Source organism: Trichechus manatus, unplaced genomic scaffold, assembly GCF_000243295.1.
Source record: "Trichechus manatus latirostris isolate Lorelei unplaced genomic scaffold, TriManLat1.0 scaffold00125, whole genome shotgun sequence".
NCBI classification, from domain to species: Eukaryota; Metazoa; Chordata; class Mammalia; order Sirenia; family Trichechidae; genus Trichechus; species Trichechus manatus.
This window is the reverse complement of record NW_004444061.1, coordinates 7,022,278-7,038,775: the sequence shown is the minus strand read 5'-3', so window position 1 is coordinate 7,038,775 and position 16,498 is coordinate 7,022,278. Positions and strand designations below refer to the sequence as shown.

General features: G+C 36.2%; 1 protein-coding gene and 1 long non-coding RNA gene across 3 annotated transcripts; one reads left to right on the top strand and one right to left on the bottom strand.

Annotated features, from left to right (window-relative positions):
- Positions 1 to 542: 542 nt before the first annotated feature.
- On the top strand, positions 543 to 1,373 carry LOC111822067 (uncharacterized). The gene is made up of 2 exons (XR_002825351.1): positions 543 to 1,092; positions 1,196 to 1,373. It is a non-coding gene; the product is annotated as an uncharacterized LOC111822067 (long non-coding RNA).
- A 1,354-nt stretch (positions 1,374 to 2,727) lies between these two features.
- On the bottom strand, positions 2,728 to 15,362 carry KRR1 (KRR1 small subunit processome component homolog). 2 transcript variants are annotated; one of them, XM_004384628.2, is made up of 10 exons: positions 15,111 to 15,347; positions 12,257 to 12,429; positions 11,238 to 11,372; positions 10,938 to 11,063; positions 10,763 to 10,846; positions 9,365 to 9,421; positions 8,117 to 8,287; positions 4,830 to 4,907; positions 4,628 to 4,721; positions 2,728 to 2,925 (listed from the first exon to the last, which is right to left on the bottom strand). In XM_004384628.2, the coding sequence occupies exons 1-10, from the start codon at positions 15,193 to 15,195 to the stop codon at positions 2,783 to 2,785; spliced, it is 1,146 nt and encodes a 381-aa protein (XP_004384685.1). In that variant the 5' UTR covers positions 15,196 to 15,347; the 3' UTR covers positions 2,728 to 2,782. The 2 variants fall into 2 exon arrangements, with proteins under 2 accessions (XP_004384685.1, XP_023594670.1); XM_023738902.1 differs by lacking the exon at positions 10,763 to 10,846 and having other exon boundaries at positions 15,111 to 15,362.
- Positions 15,363 to 16,498: the final 1,136 nt, after the last annotated feature.

Genomic DNA, 16,498 nt, shown 5'->3' with positions numbered 1-16,498 from the left:
GGAGTACAGTTCTACTTTGAAACACATGGGTCACCAAAAATCAGAATCAATTTGACAGCAACTCTTTTTTTTTTTTTGGCCAAGAAAAGTTTGAGCAGTAGCTTCATGGTAATTCAGTGTAGACAAAGAGTGCGCAGAGGACCAGCTCTTTGATGGGATCCACCAAAAGCATCCAACAGCTGACACAGAACTGATGTGGAACAGGGCTGGCAGACCATTTAATAAAAGAAAACATCAAGAAGATGTGGAGTTTATTTCTTCCCAGTGCTCTGAATGTCAAAATCTGAATAAAGCTCAAATAAAGAAAGGAATAATTATGAATTAAAAAAAAAAACCACACTGCCATCGAGTCAATTCCAACTCATAGTGACCCTATAGGGCAGAGTAGAACTTCCCCATAGGGTTTCCAAGGAGAGGCTGGTGGATTTGAACTGCTGACTTTTTGGTTAGCAGCCACCCTAGTGGCGTAGTGGTTAAGAGTTCAGGTGCTAACCAAAAGGTTGGCAGTTCGAATCCACCAGTGCTCCTTGTAAACCAGTTCTACTCTGTCCTATAGGGTCACATGAGTCAGAATCGACTCGACGGCAAGTTAGTTTTTTTTTTTTGTCTTGTAGTTATGTAAAATGATTTTCCATAAGTAGCAGTAATAGTGTTTCCTTTGGAGTCCCTAGGTGGTGCAAAAGGTTTACATGCTCGGATGCTAATCAAAAGGTTGGATGTTTGAGCCTCGGAAGAAAGGCCTGGCAATCTACTTCTGAAAAATCAGCCATTGAAAACCCTATGTAGCTCAGTTCTGACACACAAGGGTCACCATGAGTTGGAAATGACAGCAACCGGTTTATATGGTTTCCATTATATAAAAAGCAATTTGATAAAAAAAAAAAATTTAGTACAGGTAGTACAAAAAAATCATGAAAATAATACATTAACAATTAACCTCTGAAAATCACTGCAATAAAGCCAAAATAGGTGTTAATGATTATAGAAACAGGTTTTTTTAATAAAACAAAAGCTTCACCATTATCCACTCTTTTAATTTTTTTTTCCTTTTCCCTGACTTTACAGCTAACCAAGAGCGAGACAAAGTCAAACGTATGTATATAAATCTTAAATTGTTTCATTAAGAGCTATGTGAATTATATCACTGCATTATAAGAAACAATGTCTAACACAATATTCTATGTTTGATTCTTAGGTTACTACTCTCTTCAGTATCCAGAGTGGCCGATATACTTACGTAACAGATACACCTCTCTCTTTCTCATTGTTAGTCCATTAATTCATATACTGACTGTTATAATTACCATTTTGATCAAACACAAATATCCTAACTTAGTTCTTTTGGAATAATACAATCCAAACAAAAAAAAAAATCATATATGGCTTTTTTTAAAACAGTAACATTGGATGTTGTCTTAGGCTGGGTTCTCTAGAGAAGCAAAACCAGTAAAGCGTACAAATATATATAGAGAGATTTATATCAAGGAAACAGCTCATACGATTGTAGAGGCTAGAACATCCCAAGTCCGTGGATCAGGGTAGAGGCCTCTCCCAAGTCACGTAGCTGGAGAAGCTGGCGAGCCCAAGATTGGCAGGTCAGAGAGCAGGGCTCCCGCTCATGGGCTGTGAAAATCAACGAATCCCAAGTTCAGCAGATAAGCTGACAGCTCAAGTCCCAAGAACCGGAGATGAGATGACAGGAGGCAGCCGCAGGATCCAGAGTGAGCAAAAAGCCAGAACGTCTGCTTATGTTCAGATGCAGGCCACACCCCCAAGGGAACTCCCTTTCATCTGATGGGCTACTCACAGTATATTCAATCATGGGAGTGATCACATTTAAACACTGAGGATCATGGCCCAGCCAAGCTGACACACAATTTTAACCATCACAGATGTATTTCTAATTTAAAAAACATTTCGGGAAAAAAAATGTGCTATTACACTAAGCCCTTATACAAACAAATTCCCGACTCTACAGGATAAACTCATCTTTACTTTTCACTTTTCTATGAAGATAAATATCTTCAGTAAGTAAGCTAGCCTCTCTATGTCTTAGCTTCCAAATCTGTAAAATGAGTGAGTCAGACTTAGGTGATTCTAACTAACTCGTGACCCTCATTTTTAGTTACAAACATTTCTACATTACTTGTCACATGCTGCCTCAACTCTAAATGTCTGTGATTTTTCTCCCTCACTCCACTGCAACTTGCTCTCTCTCTGTTTTACCTCTCCCCAGATTTAGGATAGAATAATAATTAAGGAACTTGATTTAAGAGGCTTATGGGCTATAATCTTGGTATAAAAAGTAAAATGTTTAATTGCTATCATTAAAGAGGGAGAGAGAGCAGTCAAAATTTGATTTTCCTCAAAACCAAATGCTTGGACATGATTATATTTAATAGTCTAACCAGTGGTGTCATTCATTGGATTTTATTGATAATTACAATAGCTAAGCAATAGTTCATTCCAAAAATTTTTATATAAAACAATCTAAAGAATTACTCCTAAAATCCCAATTAGGCAAAATCTGCCTAGAACAGATTAGGTCCAACATACACAAAATTTAAAAAAAAAAAAAAAAAAAAAAAAAGCATGAATACAATAATTTATTTATAAAGAACTGTGTTTTAGAAACAAAAGCAACTCAGAAGAAAAAAATGATCAAAGTATTCCTTCTCAAACATAAGGCAACTAATGCCTAGTATACCTCAAAATCCTTTATGAAAGGAGATAGCTGAATAAATTCTAGTTCAGGTTTGTTTTTTTTTTTGGTGTGTATATGTTACTTTTTCGTCTTCTTTTTCTTTTCATTTGCTTCCATCTTAAGCTTAAGTTCCTCAGCTGTAAATGCTCCCAGTTTCTTATTCTTTGCTTTCTTAACCTTTTCTTTGATGGCAGCCACATCAATTTTAGTTTCAATAGAAGCTAGACAAATGAAAAACACAATATATGTAATTCTTTACATTTTACCTAATAAAGCATAAACAATATGTGGTTAGGACAACAGTTTCAGAATACTGTTAGAACTGAAAGGTAATATAAAATATCTGCCTAAAGGCATGAAATTCTGAACCACCATTTCAAACTTTCTTTAAACTAAGAAAACAATAAATCATAAAGCAAGGTGCTATAACTATGCATTAGTAAAAGTATGCATGAAAATAAGTTTTTAACTTAGAAATTCAAACCAATTACTGAATTCAGCTATATTAAAACTATCTTTTTCCTCAAATCCACTTGAGACCAGATTATTTTTAGTTATTCTTTTTCATATTTTTTTTAGGACTTTAGACTACTCATTAATATGACAATTATCTATCACATGTAAAACTAATTTAAAATTAATTTCATGAAGATTATTACATGTAACCCTTCAAGCCTCAATACATTTAATTAGCTAACCATGAAGCCATAGGTTAAAACTGACTGTATCTAACACAACAAAAAAATCAAAATAAAAGTTTTTCAAATAGTTCAATGAATGACTAGTAGTATGTTATTTAACAAAATTTTGGTAGTAAAAACAATAATTTGGATAAGTTTGTGGAAGTCCTCCTATATAATCAACATATAATCAATGTCAAAAATGTGAATAAAATAGGGGAAGGAAGCACAAAATGATGCAATTTTTTCTTACGATTTAAAGTACAGTATTCAGAGCACAAAAGGACTGTAGGATAAAAAGTTCATACAAACTATTTAGCAACTTGAAAAGCACAGAGATTGAAAGCTTCCGCTATAGTGGAACAGCCACATTTTAAATTACTATTATAGACTAAGGTTAAATTAGCTAGTGAATATCTTCAAAATACATAACTGACATAATGCATAAACTGGAAATTATAACATTTGATGTTTTTAACTTTTACATAACCTATCATCTACAGAGTAGAATACAGTACTTTTAAGTTGTCAGCACTGCTGCCACATTAAGATATCATAACAGTAATGGATTATCTCTGTTTTTGACCAATAGGTCACACACAATCCTGCCACTATGCCCACCCCTCCCCTACTGTGCCGCTATTTACTCTGGAGGGTTACTTTAGGAAGCGTACAAGTATTACCAGAGGGGGGAATGCAGAAGAAGAGAAAATAAATCAATTAAAATGAAGCTAGAAATGAAGAAAAGCATAAGGGAAAAGTGCTTTTCCTTATCATCTTTTTAATAGCCCCTCAATGATTTCTTCCTGTCATACTGTTAGTGTTCTTTAGCCCAAAGTGGTAACAAATCCATGTTAAGAATAATGGAACCAAACTTTAAGCCATAGAACACACAAATAAAGGGAAGAAAAGCCCAAACTCTGAGAAGCCCTTTCTGAGAGGCATGATAGCAAGTTCAGGGGTCTCACTGCTTCACTGTTACCTTATCTCTACAGGGGATGCACTGCTCTGGTTGTGTCTCTCCCAACAAAGAGTCCTTCCCAAGCCCAAGACACAGGTCAGGGCACTGTCAATCTGGAATACCCTGAAATAGCCATTAGTCACTACTAAATTATAAATTACCCAAGATATTTGTTATTCCTAGGATGAGTGAAATGGTAAGAGAAATGATGGAGGATATAGTTATTTCTTTACTTGACAGTCAAAGAGATTCAGACAAATTCAGTTGAAAAACAAACATTACCTTCCTTGGGTTTCACAACTGTTTTTTCTTTAGGTGGAATAAAAGCTTTATTTCTTTCCTCTTGCCTCTTACTGAGAGCTTCCGCTTGTTTAGCCTACATTATTAGTAGAGGATACATTAGTAAAATAAAATTTACAGTCAAAGATTTAAGTTTCTATGAACTTTGCTGATAATGCTGTGAGCTAGACATAAACAGTCTTACCTTTATTGCTTCCATTTTCTGTCGCTTCTTCTGACTTGCTTTCAAAAAGTATTCACCACTAGCCAATTCTTTATCAATCTGTAGAAAATGCCATTTACAATTACTTCAGGAATAATGTAGATGAGAAATCATTTCCTAAGACCGAAAACTAGGAGTAAATTTTTAATTTTGCAACTTTGGAAAGAGGACTATTTGAATACACAGAGCTTCAGGCTTTTTCTTTCCCCCCAACTAATAAGTTCAACCATTGCCAGCCCTAGAATGGGGTACCAAACGAGTATAAGGCAGTATTTTGGACTCTGTAAGCAAGTACCCAAAAACCACTACAGTGAAGGCTACATATAAAAATACAGAACACTTTCTCCAGCAAATGCTGTTCCCTACCACATGTATCAGTAAAGTGAGCATTGAGTATGGTACACAAGGTGATTGAAAGTATATAAAAGAACCAAATTAGTAATTACAGATAATAAAATAATTATCCAAGAAAAAACAATTATTTTCAACTTTATAAGAATTAACAAAATACAGCTGACAAAGGCCATGCTGCACATGGTAAGGTCTCTTCCTGGCTAAAATTTAATACAATAAAATCTGCAAAATTAGACCTGGAGATTGAGACTTAAATGAAATTCATGGTGGCCAAAGCTAATTCAGTAAAATCTGGTATTAAAAAAAAAAGTTTGAAGAATCAAATCCTCACTGTCAAATTATACATGGAAAAGTTAATTTAATAAAAAATATAAAAGCATAAAACACTTAGAAATATTTTAGTGCATTATAAAGAAGTTTATAGTGGTATTTAATATGGAAATACTACTGTGCAGAAATTTCAGTACTAGTATAGTTTCAATATAAATCTTTACAAAGTCTTTGGTGTTAGGACAGAGGGGTTAAAACTCCCTATGATTAATTCTTAAAGGCAAGACAGAAAAATAAAGAAGTGTACCCTAAGCTGAGGGAAATACAGGCACAAAAAGCATGGAGGTGGGAAAGTAGATGATGTGTTCGTGAGACGTACTACACACTGGTTTAGGTGAAGTGGAAGGTCAATGTTTCAGCGAAGTGTAAGAGGAAATTGGAAAGACAGTTTTGGAGAAGCCTGAAAAGGCCTGAATAAAGAAGCCAGGATATGATTTGAAATGACTCAAGGTTTCTTAGAAGAGTGAAAAGATCAAAGCAGCATTTTAATAAGGTACAGAACAACAAAGAAAAAGCAATAAAAGACTGAAATAAAGGCAATGGCATTCAGAATGACAATCAAGAACTGCCAGGATTTGGTGACTAATTAAATACTAATTAGAGAAAACCATAGCTCGTTCATTCAATATATTCAGTATTTATACCTGTTCTATCTTATACAGTATTATCATATCCAAGGCACTGTTCTAGGCTCTTTACAAATACTAACTCATTTAATCCTCATTAACAATTCTTGGAGATAGGTATTATTATTACCCCCTTTTTACACATGGCGAAACTGAGGCATAGATGAATTAAACAGCTTGCTCAAACTCACACAGCAAATAAGCTGGCAGAATAAGTCAAATGAGACATCACTGTCTTCAAGAAACTTACAGTCTTAGGGGAGAAAGACAAGTCAATTAGTAACCATAGGACAGGGCCATAAAAAGTATGGCAGGTGCTACGGAAGCATGATTTAATAACTAGACCCCTCTACTTTTCTCCAACTGTCAGTTTCCTTCTGGCTTCACTTTGCAGAGTAGACCCCATGATCCACCACTTCCATTGTTTTTGCACTGTAATCATCATTCCTTTTCACCCTTTGATCCTTCATCATACCTTCCCTCAAAAACCTCAAACACAGGGCTGTGGAGAAGATGGTATACAGAAAGAGATCGGGTTACATGCTGAGTAGAAAGAACTAGTAGAGAGGGAAGACTTTAAGATATAACGTAGGGAGGGGAAGATGAAGCAAGACCCCTCAAGAAGTAGGTATAACCAGACTTAATGGTCTGAGACTGGAGGAACCCCAGAAGACATGGCCCCCAGACTCTCTGTTAACTCGAACTAAAACAATTCCTGAAGCCAAGTCTTCAGACAAAGATTAGACTGGACTATAACACATAAAATGATACTCGTGAAGAATGTGCTTATTCTTAGCTCAAGTAGATACATGAGTCTAAATGGGCAGCTCCTGTTCAGAGGCGAGATGAGAAGGCAGAAAGTGACAGGAGCTGGTTGAATGGACACAGGAGATCTGGGGTGGAAAGGGGAGTGTGCTATCATATTACAGGGATAGCAACTAAGGTCACATAACAATGTGTGTATAAATTTTTGTATGAGAAACTAACTTGAGCTGTAAACTTTCACCTAAAGCACAATGGGGGAAAAAAAAAAAGGAAAAAAATAAAAACTTAGTATCAGAAAAAAATTTAAAAAAAAAAGTAGGTATAAGATGGAATTCAAAGAAGTAAAAAGAAAGATACAAATAGAAAAAAAAATGTGTAAGAGAAAAGGAAGATGAGAAAATTCTTGTCAAGTATTTCAGTAAACTAAAAGGCAAAGTCATCCGCTAGGAATGGGAGAGTCTCAGAGAATTAAGAGGACACACAGAAGAACTGCTAGACAATACTGAGAACCTACCTGACGCTGGAAACATGAATCTACAGTGGATTTAACCCAAAGATATTATTTTCTCCACCTAAGTTTAGTAGTCACAGTATGGGTGAGAAACCACATTTTTTGGACTGATCCAAGTTTTAGGGTTTTTCAGGGCAGGTGTGATAGAAGGGGAAGGGGGGCGCATGAAAGAAAAGAGAGAAATAGAAATTCTAGTCATGGTGGGAAAAGAAACGAAGCCTGAAGGCAGTTGACACAATGGGAGAAAATGGAGGGATTCATAACTTAGAGGAAGGATAGATATTAGAATTCAAAAAATTCAGAGCTGGAGCAGTCATATAGTATGTCATCACAGAAATATTGTAAAGCAGAATAAGAGCATTGTAGGGCTAAACCGTTGGTTTTTTTAAATCCACAGAACATTTATAGTCGCTACAGAGACAGACTGCCACCAACCACCTTAATGAGTTTACATACATGTTGTAAAGTCTCCACTCCACCCTTTACCCCCATTAACTTAGCCTCAAAATTAAGTTCATTTACACTTACCTTCAGTTTCTGCACACCCAAACAAGTACACACACACACACACACACACACACACAGACATTTTACCTAAAATGCCCTCAATAAAGTTTCTGACAAAACACATTTATTTAAATAGTCTCCCCCTCTTTTAAAGAAATTCAAGATTTAATACTGACCTGACTTTCTGGCTGTGGTGGTGGGAATGGTGTATACTCTTTCTTAACAGTTTTCTTCTTTGGTTCCTTGCGTTTATTCACATTTTTGTGTTTGAATTGTGGCAAAAATCTTTCCCAACTTTGTGATCTTAATTCAGAATCTTTTGCCAATTCTCGTTTAATCATTAAGGTCTTTAATCAAGGGAACATAAGAAAGCAAAAATTTTTAATTTCAAAATGTGAAACTAAGATAATAAAAATTTTGTTTCTATAAATAATAAAATTAAAAGAGGTAAGTAGTAGTTCCTAGTCTCTTCAGTGAGATTAAACCAATTCCATAAAGAAAAACAAGGATATCTCAATCATGTATAATTAGTTACGCATTAGAAAACCATTAGAAATTTAGATTAAGAAATGCAGAACTGTTACAATATTTGAGATGAAAATGAAACTAATTCAGCTTTGTGACCACTATTACATTACAACCATAAAATTCAAGTTAATAATAGCAGGGGGTGTTTCTTATTAGTTCTATGTTCCCTGTGAGCAGAAGTGTTTAGTAGCCACCAAGATCTTTCACAGGGAAAAAGAAAAGCAGAATAAATGTGTTCATGATTAGATAAAATCAATATTCTCACATTCCTGCCACTCTGCTTTAATTTTATGGACCTTAGAGCATCAAAGGATGCAAACCAGGCATCAGATGCACCACTAACTCTCCTTTTATCTGCAATATCCCGAAGTAACTGAAAATCGCTTTATCACATCAATCTCATGGCAACTTTTAAATTTAAATTGATTGCTCAACAAATACCCATCACCACAGCTCATTATACCATGGTTACATTTCTACAGACGATCCTAACTTTGTATACACAATAGATCTCTCTCAAAAAGGCGTACAATTTGAGTTTTAAATTCTAAAAAAGGTTTTAATGTGATGACATATCCCAGACTTTATTTAAAAGAAGTATAATACTGGATTAATATAATCTATGACAAATTCTGTGAAGCTCATTTTCCTTGTATGAGAATAATATGATATACTACAGTATTCCTTTCAATAGTTTTCAAACTGTGCTCTAGAAGGCTGGGGTGAAACAGAAGTGGAGTTGAGTAGGCTGGACTCTACCTTTAATTTACACAAAATAGCTCTGCTTTATCTATTTTATGTATTAGCTTTCATAAAATATTTAATTTCAGGAAAAGTTACTGTTTCTAAGAGTAGTTTATCAATCATCACTATAGTAATATATAATTAACACTCACTTTAATGTTATATATTGGATGAATATTCTTCATAGTATCTAAGACTACTTTCCGAACCTAAAATTTATGAATAAAAATAAATTAGTCACAAAGATTTCAATGAACTGGATAGCAGAGGATTATTATACTGCAAAATATCCTACGTATCAGGCAACAGCTACCAAATTGAATACACAGTAAAACTTGCAAAAGGCGGAACCTGTGTAAGGTGGAAATTTGTCAGAGAAGGAAAACTCAAATATTTTCCACAAGATAGAGTGATAGGAAGTGGTGACCGTACCCTGTCAAAGGCAGAAAACTTGTGAGACCCAGAAAAACAAGGCAGTCCCGTGGAGTAACTGGCTATCACAGGTTTCACTGTAGTAGTCCCTCCAACTGCTCTGAGTGGCTTCGAGAACCTTCATAATAATAGTCACCCTCTTCTGAATACAATGAAGTTTCTCAACTTTTCTGCTAAAATGTGGTACCTGGAATTATCACAACACTCTGGAGCTATACAATTTAGGGGGAAAGGGACTGGTTTTAGAGTAAAGTATAAATTAAAAATAATGAGACTGCTACTTCGTACAGGAAAGTCACTTAATTTAATTTTTCTGTTCCGGCTTTCTCGTTTGTAATATGGAAATAAAACTATCTACCTCGAAAGTCTGTTGTAAGAATTAAATAATATATTTTAAAGACTTCACAAAACTATAAAATATTCAATATATTTAAGTTGTTATTGCCTTATGAGAAAAAGGCAGATAATTTATGAGAAAGAGGTCAAAATAGAATTACTATTAAAAGACCCAGTAAGGAACCAAGATGCAAAACCTCACAGACACATCCAGACAGCAACAGCATCAAAGAGTGAATAGAAAGTCTCTGCTCCACAGATTTTCTCATAACATTAATTTAGCAAGTTAAATAAAATACTCAACAAAAAATTTATTAAACTCTACACTAAAAATTCAAACAAAACAAAATATATCTTGAAAGAAAAAAAAGTTTTCAGTCTGACCTCTACTGGCTGGACGCATTACTGCAAATTAGATCTACGGAAATCTCCAATCATTTGAGCACACGTGTAACTAGATCACATTCCTGGTATGTGCTACAGAACCAAGATCTTCAGTGCCCATTTAAAATTTGTAGCCGGAAGAGTGATGATGAGCAGACTTTCTCATTCAGAAATAGATTTCTCCACAGTTGCCAAAGGTTGGCCATAATACGTTAGGCTCCAGGACAGGTGACCCATTCAAATAACATGAAGTACAAATTACTTACTAATGGGAATCAAACAACACATATTCTAAAAGCATAATTATAAAGCCATATTTAATCCAATGAACTATTACAAACAAACTATTTAATTTTCCCTCTATTGAAAATTAACCGAAGATAATAGTTCTCATTTACCTCTTTTAAGCCACTGAAGGGTCCAATGGCTGACACCGTGTTTCCCTGAACCATAATGTAACAGTTTGTTAACAGTTCCAATGCCTGTCTCAAAAGAACAATAAGCTGAAATTTAGTACACTGAAAAAACTAATGTAGAGGTAGCTATTTAGACTTTCCACTGATTAAAAAGTACCTTCAACGTAGATCCTTTGGGACCAATAAGCCGTTGTCTTCTTTTTACAAATCTTTCTTTATTTCGTACTAAAGAACCTATTTTAATGATGTCACATGCAACATCATCCTGAAGAATTCGTACTGCCTTTTGGAAAAATAAAGATAATACTCCCATCAATATTCTTTACAAATATATTTCTTTACCAAGCCCAGGCTAATATCTTAACATAAACATGCAAAGTATATGGCAAAAGACTTTATACATGCTGTCTCTAATGTTAATACAACTAAAGCAAAGTCTTTGCAATTTTACATTTACCTGCTCAAATGAAACACTCCTTGCTAAAAGTTTTATTAAGTCTCTGGCCCTAATGATGATATATGGATCAAAAGTCTTCTTTGTTGTACAAACAGTCATGCTGCCCTCAATCAGGTCCAAGGTTGCATTAACGTGCTACAAAAAGGACAGAGCAAACAAGCAGTTGTCTAAAATTGCATTCAATATTAGATAATTATAGCACTCATCCTAACCAAACTAAACCAAACCCACTGCCGCAGAGTCAATTCCAACTCATAGTGACTCTACAGGACAGAGTACAACCGCCCCATAGGGTCTCCAAGGCTGAAAATCTTTAAAGAAGCAGGTTGCCACATCTTTCTCCTGCAGAGCAGGTGGTGGGTCCCAACTGCTGACTTTCGGTTAGCTGCCTTTTGGTCAGTAGTGCTTAACCACTACAAAACCATTTATCAATTTCTGTGCTATTAAGTCATCTTTCAAATTCTTTCAACTCCCACTCTGAAGAAACTGGGTAGTTAAACATAAAATAATACTTGATTACTTTCATCCTTCACATAATATTAGAAACCCAAACAATTGAAACTATTCATACTTGGCTTCAGAATACATTGTACTTACTAAAACAAAACTTATCTCTAGTCTAAAAAATGTACATTAATCCAAATGAGACCATACTTAGGACCTAAGGTAGAAATGTAAAGCTATATAGCTTCCCCAGCCTGGACCCAGCTCCAATCTACAATCTACTCCCTAGATAAGAACACACTTTCCCTTCCAAACTTTTTTCTAGCTGGTTAGGGGACTAAGGGCAAAGTAAAAACAAATTATTATAGATTCAGAAAGAATCTATAATTACGAAAATTAAGCATTTATTCTCAATAGAAAGAATAAGATTTAAACAAAGCAAATAAAAACACTATTTTCTGACTAATGAGCATAATCTAAGCAATATTTCAACATAGTGAGTGATAAACAATACACTTAAAAGAAAAGGTATAAGCAAGAGAAAAATCTCAAAGAAATGGATAAAATGTGCATACATGTTCATTCAAGGATTTCTGCACCAGTGGCCAGCACTCTTTCAGGTAAGCCTCTCTATATTTTGGAAACAAAGTTGCAAAACTGCTCTCCTCCAAGAGTCCTCTGGGATTGTCCTCTTTGGAAAAGGCTGGTTCTTTCCAACCATCAGGAACAGTGAGGAGTTCTGAATCATCTACAGAAGGTAAAAAATTTGCACACCACACTTTATCTGTCTTTTGGACACTTTTTGAACACTTCTATGCACACATTCACAAGCTTCCCAATATTCTTCCTTGCACTTTCTCTTCCCTTGCTTTTTATAATATTCAATAGTCAAAGAAAATGCCTCTGTCATTATCATCAACACACTATTTATCTGTTTACATTTTAGTCATCTCATAAGACTAAGTTCCTTAAGAGCGAGGACCCTCCTCCTTGTATACACACAGGTTGGCATATGCTGACAGATAGTGGGTCCTCAAGAAACTTCTATTACACTAAACTATTGTGGAATTTAAGATCCAAATACCATTTTGTTTACATCATTATCTAAACTATAAGTAACTTTTCTGACTTCCCTGGAGTGGAGCCCAGGCATGTGTGCGTAGTGCGTGTGTGTGTGTGTGTGTGTGTATACATATGCGTAAAAATGTAAAAGGCTGATTCTCATGTATACTTTCCATTAATGATCACTTATATAGGGCTTTAGGTTTTCCAAAGAGTTTTCAGGTGTCTTATTTCTGTATGCCCTTCATGACAACTATGAAAGGTAGGAAGAACCAGTATTATTATTTTCATTTTATAGGTGAACACATACAATCCAAAAAGGTTAAGTGACTTGCTTATGGGAACGCAAAGGTGATTCAGTCTAAGACTTTTTTCACTAAAACAAAATGCTTCCAAAGGGTCATAAATTCTCTCTCACACTGTTTTTTAAAACTTCTGGTCCTTGATTTTAAGACCCTCTTAAATCCAACAGCTATTCTCTAATCTAAAACTACTCAAAGGTATGATCCATAGACTTTCAGCATCTGTATCAACTGGGAGTTTGTTAGAAATGCAATTCTTGGGCCCCATCGCAGACAAGTGAATCAGAAACTCTGGGATGAGGCCCAGGAATCTGTGTTTTAATAATGTCATCAGGAGACTCTTACATACACGGAAGCTTCTCAGACTTTAGCCCATTTTATTGACCCCCAGTCAGGTAAACTTCTTTTCTGCTTCTTGTACTCATATCCAGTTTTTTCTGGTTCACATCACAGAAAATTAGCCACATGCACGTTTCATTCACTCCCCCAATACTCATAAAAAACCCTCAACACATTACAAGAGTAAGTACTTAAAATGCGTATCTGCCCAAGTCCCTACCCAATTTAAACACTTCCATGACTATGAATTAATAGGAAAAAGATAAATCACCTACTCTCCCAAAATAACTGACAAAAGAAATAAGCAGGAATTTCACAATAAAGGGAACACAAATAGCCATCAAAAAAAAGTGAAAAGATGTAGAGCCTCATTAATAATCAGGAAAGTTCAAATTACAACCACAACCAGCTACCTAACCAAAATGACAGACATTAAAAATTCTGGTAATACCAACTGTTAATGAGACTGTGAAGCAATGAGAACTTTCAGCCACTGCTAATGGGAGTGTGAATTAGTGTAACTCCTTTAGAAAAGATTTAGCATTACTTGCACATAGCCTACCCTCCAGTGATTCCACTCCTATGTATATAACTGAGAGAAACACTCTACAGAGTGTACCAGGAGACATGTACAAAAATGTTTCTAGCAGTATTGTCCATCAACGGTAGAAAAAATAAAGTGGGGTATATTCATACTAAGAAATACCATACAGCAGTGAAAAGAATACACTACACAGCTACAAGTGTCACCTTGCTTGAGTAGCAAAAAGCGAACTAAGCCTAAGAAGCAAGACACAGTATAGTCTACTTTCATTCGTATAAAATTAAAAAAAAAAAAAAGGCAAAACTAAACCATTTTGTACACAGGCCATAAAGACTATGAAGAAAAGCAGTGTGATTAACATGATTCAGAATGGTTACTTCGAGTTTGGGGAAAAGAGAATAATATGATCTGGGAGTCTGGGAGGTACACGCGGGAGGCTTTCGAGGTGTGGTAATGCTCTGTTCTACTTAATAAACTGGGTGCTGGTTTTCTACGCATGGTTTTATTCTTTCAGTTGTACACATAGTGTACACTCTGCTAAATACGTTATATTTAATTTAAAAAAAACCTGCAACAACCACCAAAACAGTAACAACCCTTTAAAATCCCCCCAAACGCCTCCAGAATGAGTCGAAGTCTTTAACGCTTCCTATTAAGACTGCTTGAGCAGTCCCAGAGATATTTCTCTAGCCTGTCATTCATACTGAAAAGAGACACTCCAGATATCTCTTTCCCCACATCCATACGTCTGCCTGATTCCTTCATTTTCAGCCTTCTCGCCAGCAGAAAACGACCTCCCCATCGCTACGCTACTCCACCTTACCCCTCATGCAGTCAACGACTTCCAGTCTTGGTCGCACAGTGAGATCCCGCAGCGCCCTCCGAAGTTTATTAATCCTCATCCTTTTATAGGAGACGGACTGCTCAACAGCTTAACTTTGAGGGGTCTCCAGCAAAAGCAACAAGTTAGGAGCACGTGGTTTGCACCGTACCGGCCATCGGAGTTGTTTCTCTAGACCCGGCCAAACCACCCCCTTACCCCGTCCCGTACAATATTAGCAATTGTAAGTTCTCGGCTCCACAAACAGACTCCAGATGGCCCTAAACTTCCACAGATAGACAAAGAAAAAGTCTCAACTTAATGTCCACAAACCCCAGCCCTCGGTTCTCCCAGAACCTCACCTCGGTTCTCCTGCTTCGATTTCGGCTTCCGTAACTGGCTTCTCCCAGTCACTGTAGCCGGCACATTTGACGAGGAAGACGCCATGTTACCACTGCTTCCGGTGGTACCGGAAGTTGAACGATTCTCAAATCCCACCGGCTAAAATCCTTATGTTAAAAATGTGTTCCGCGTAACTCAGGCAACGAAAAAAATCTGCGCAGTCTCCGGCCGTGCCTGTGTTTGAGCCAAAGCATTTTCACTAACTACATTGCTTCTTCTACATGGCTGATGGAGTGCTGGAGATGTCCTTTCCAAGATGCACTGCACTCTCTCATGGGCAGAAAATTTGCAGGCACATGATTATGTTAAAAATTTTGCTTTTTTTTTTTTTTCATAAACAGGCAGGATGTCCTGTATTAGAATTTGCTCAAAAAAAAAGAAAAAAGACAAAGCCCTATAACAACAAATAACAATAGGTGAAAGTTATGAAATACGGATTAATTCCTTCAGTGTTCCCAGAAGTCCTATGAAGGTAGTTTTTTGATATTTTCATTTTAAGTGACTCTCAGTCCCTAGTAAGTGCAGAGCCAGGCTTCAGGTCCAAGCAGTCTAACCAGTAGCAGGTCCAGAAAGTCTACTATACTAAAGGAAATTAAAGCTGCAAATGTGTTGGAAGGAGGAAGAGGAGTGGGTCAGGGAGCGGGACTTGAGGTAATACTTGCATGACACACATGCTTTTTGTTTAATAGCAAGATTTTCTACAGAAGCTTTTATTCCCACTAACGTACATACAATTTTACTCATTCTAATGTTAGTATTTGTTAGAGCCCTGGTGGTGCAGTGGTTACGAGCTACAGCTGCTAACCAAAAAGTGGGCAGTTCGAATCCACCAGGCACTCCTTGGAAACCCTATGGGGCAGTTCTACTCCGTCCTATAGGGTAGCTGTGAGTCGGAATCGATTCCATGGCAATGGGTTTTTTAATTGTCAGCTGAAAGCAGAGAATACCAGGAAGATGTTTACCTGTGTTTTACTGATTATGCAAAGACGTTTGATTGTGTGGATCAGAACGAATTATGGATACCATTATGAAGAAGCGGAATTCCAGAACCCTTAATTGTGCTCCTGAGGAGCCTGTGCATAGACCAAGAGGCAGTCGTTTGAACAGAACAAGGGGATATTGCGTGGTTTAAAACAGGAAAGGTGTGTGTCAGGGTTGTATTCTTTCATCATACTTATTCAATCTGTATGCTGAGCAAATCATCAGAGAAGCTGGACTATATGAAGAAGAACAGGGCATGAGGATTGGAGGAAGACTCATTAACAACCTTCGATATGCAGATGACACAACCTTGCTTGCTGAACGTAAAGACAATTTGAAGTAATTACTGATGAAGATCAAAGACTAC

Coding starts and splice junctions, on each gene's coding strand:
- KRR1 (XM_004384628.2), bottom strand. CDS start 15,195: ATGGCGTCTTCCTCGTCAAATGTGCCGGCTACAGTGACTGGGAGAAGC. Junction 10,847..10,937: donor CCAAAGGATCTACGTTGAAG/GTACTTTTTAAT, acceptor CTTTTGAGACAG/GCATTGGAACTGTTAACAAA. Junction 4,722..4,829: donor AGAAAATGGAAGCAATAAAG/GTAAGACTGTTT, acceptor CTAATAATGTAG/GCTAAACAAGCGGAAGCTCT.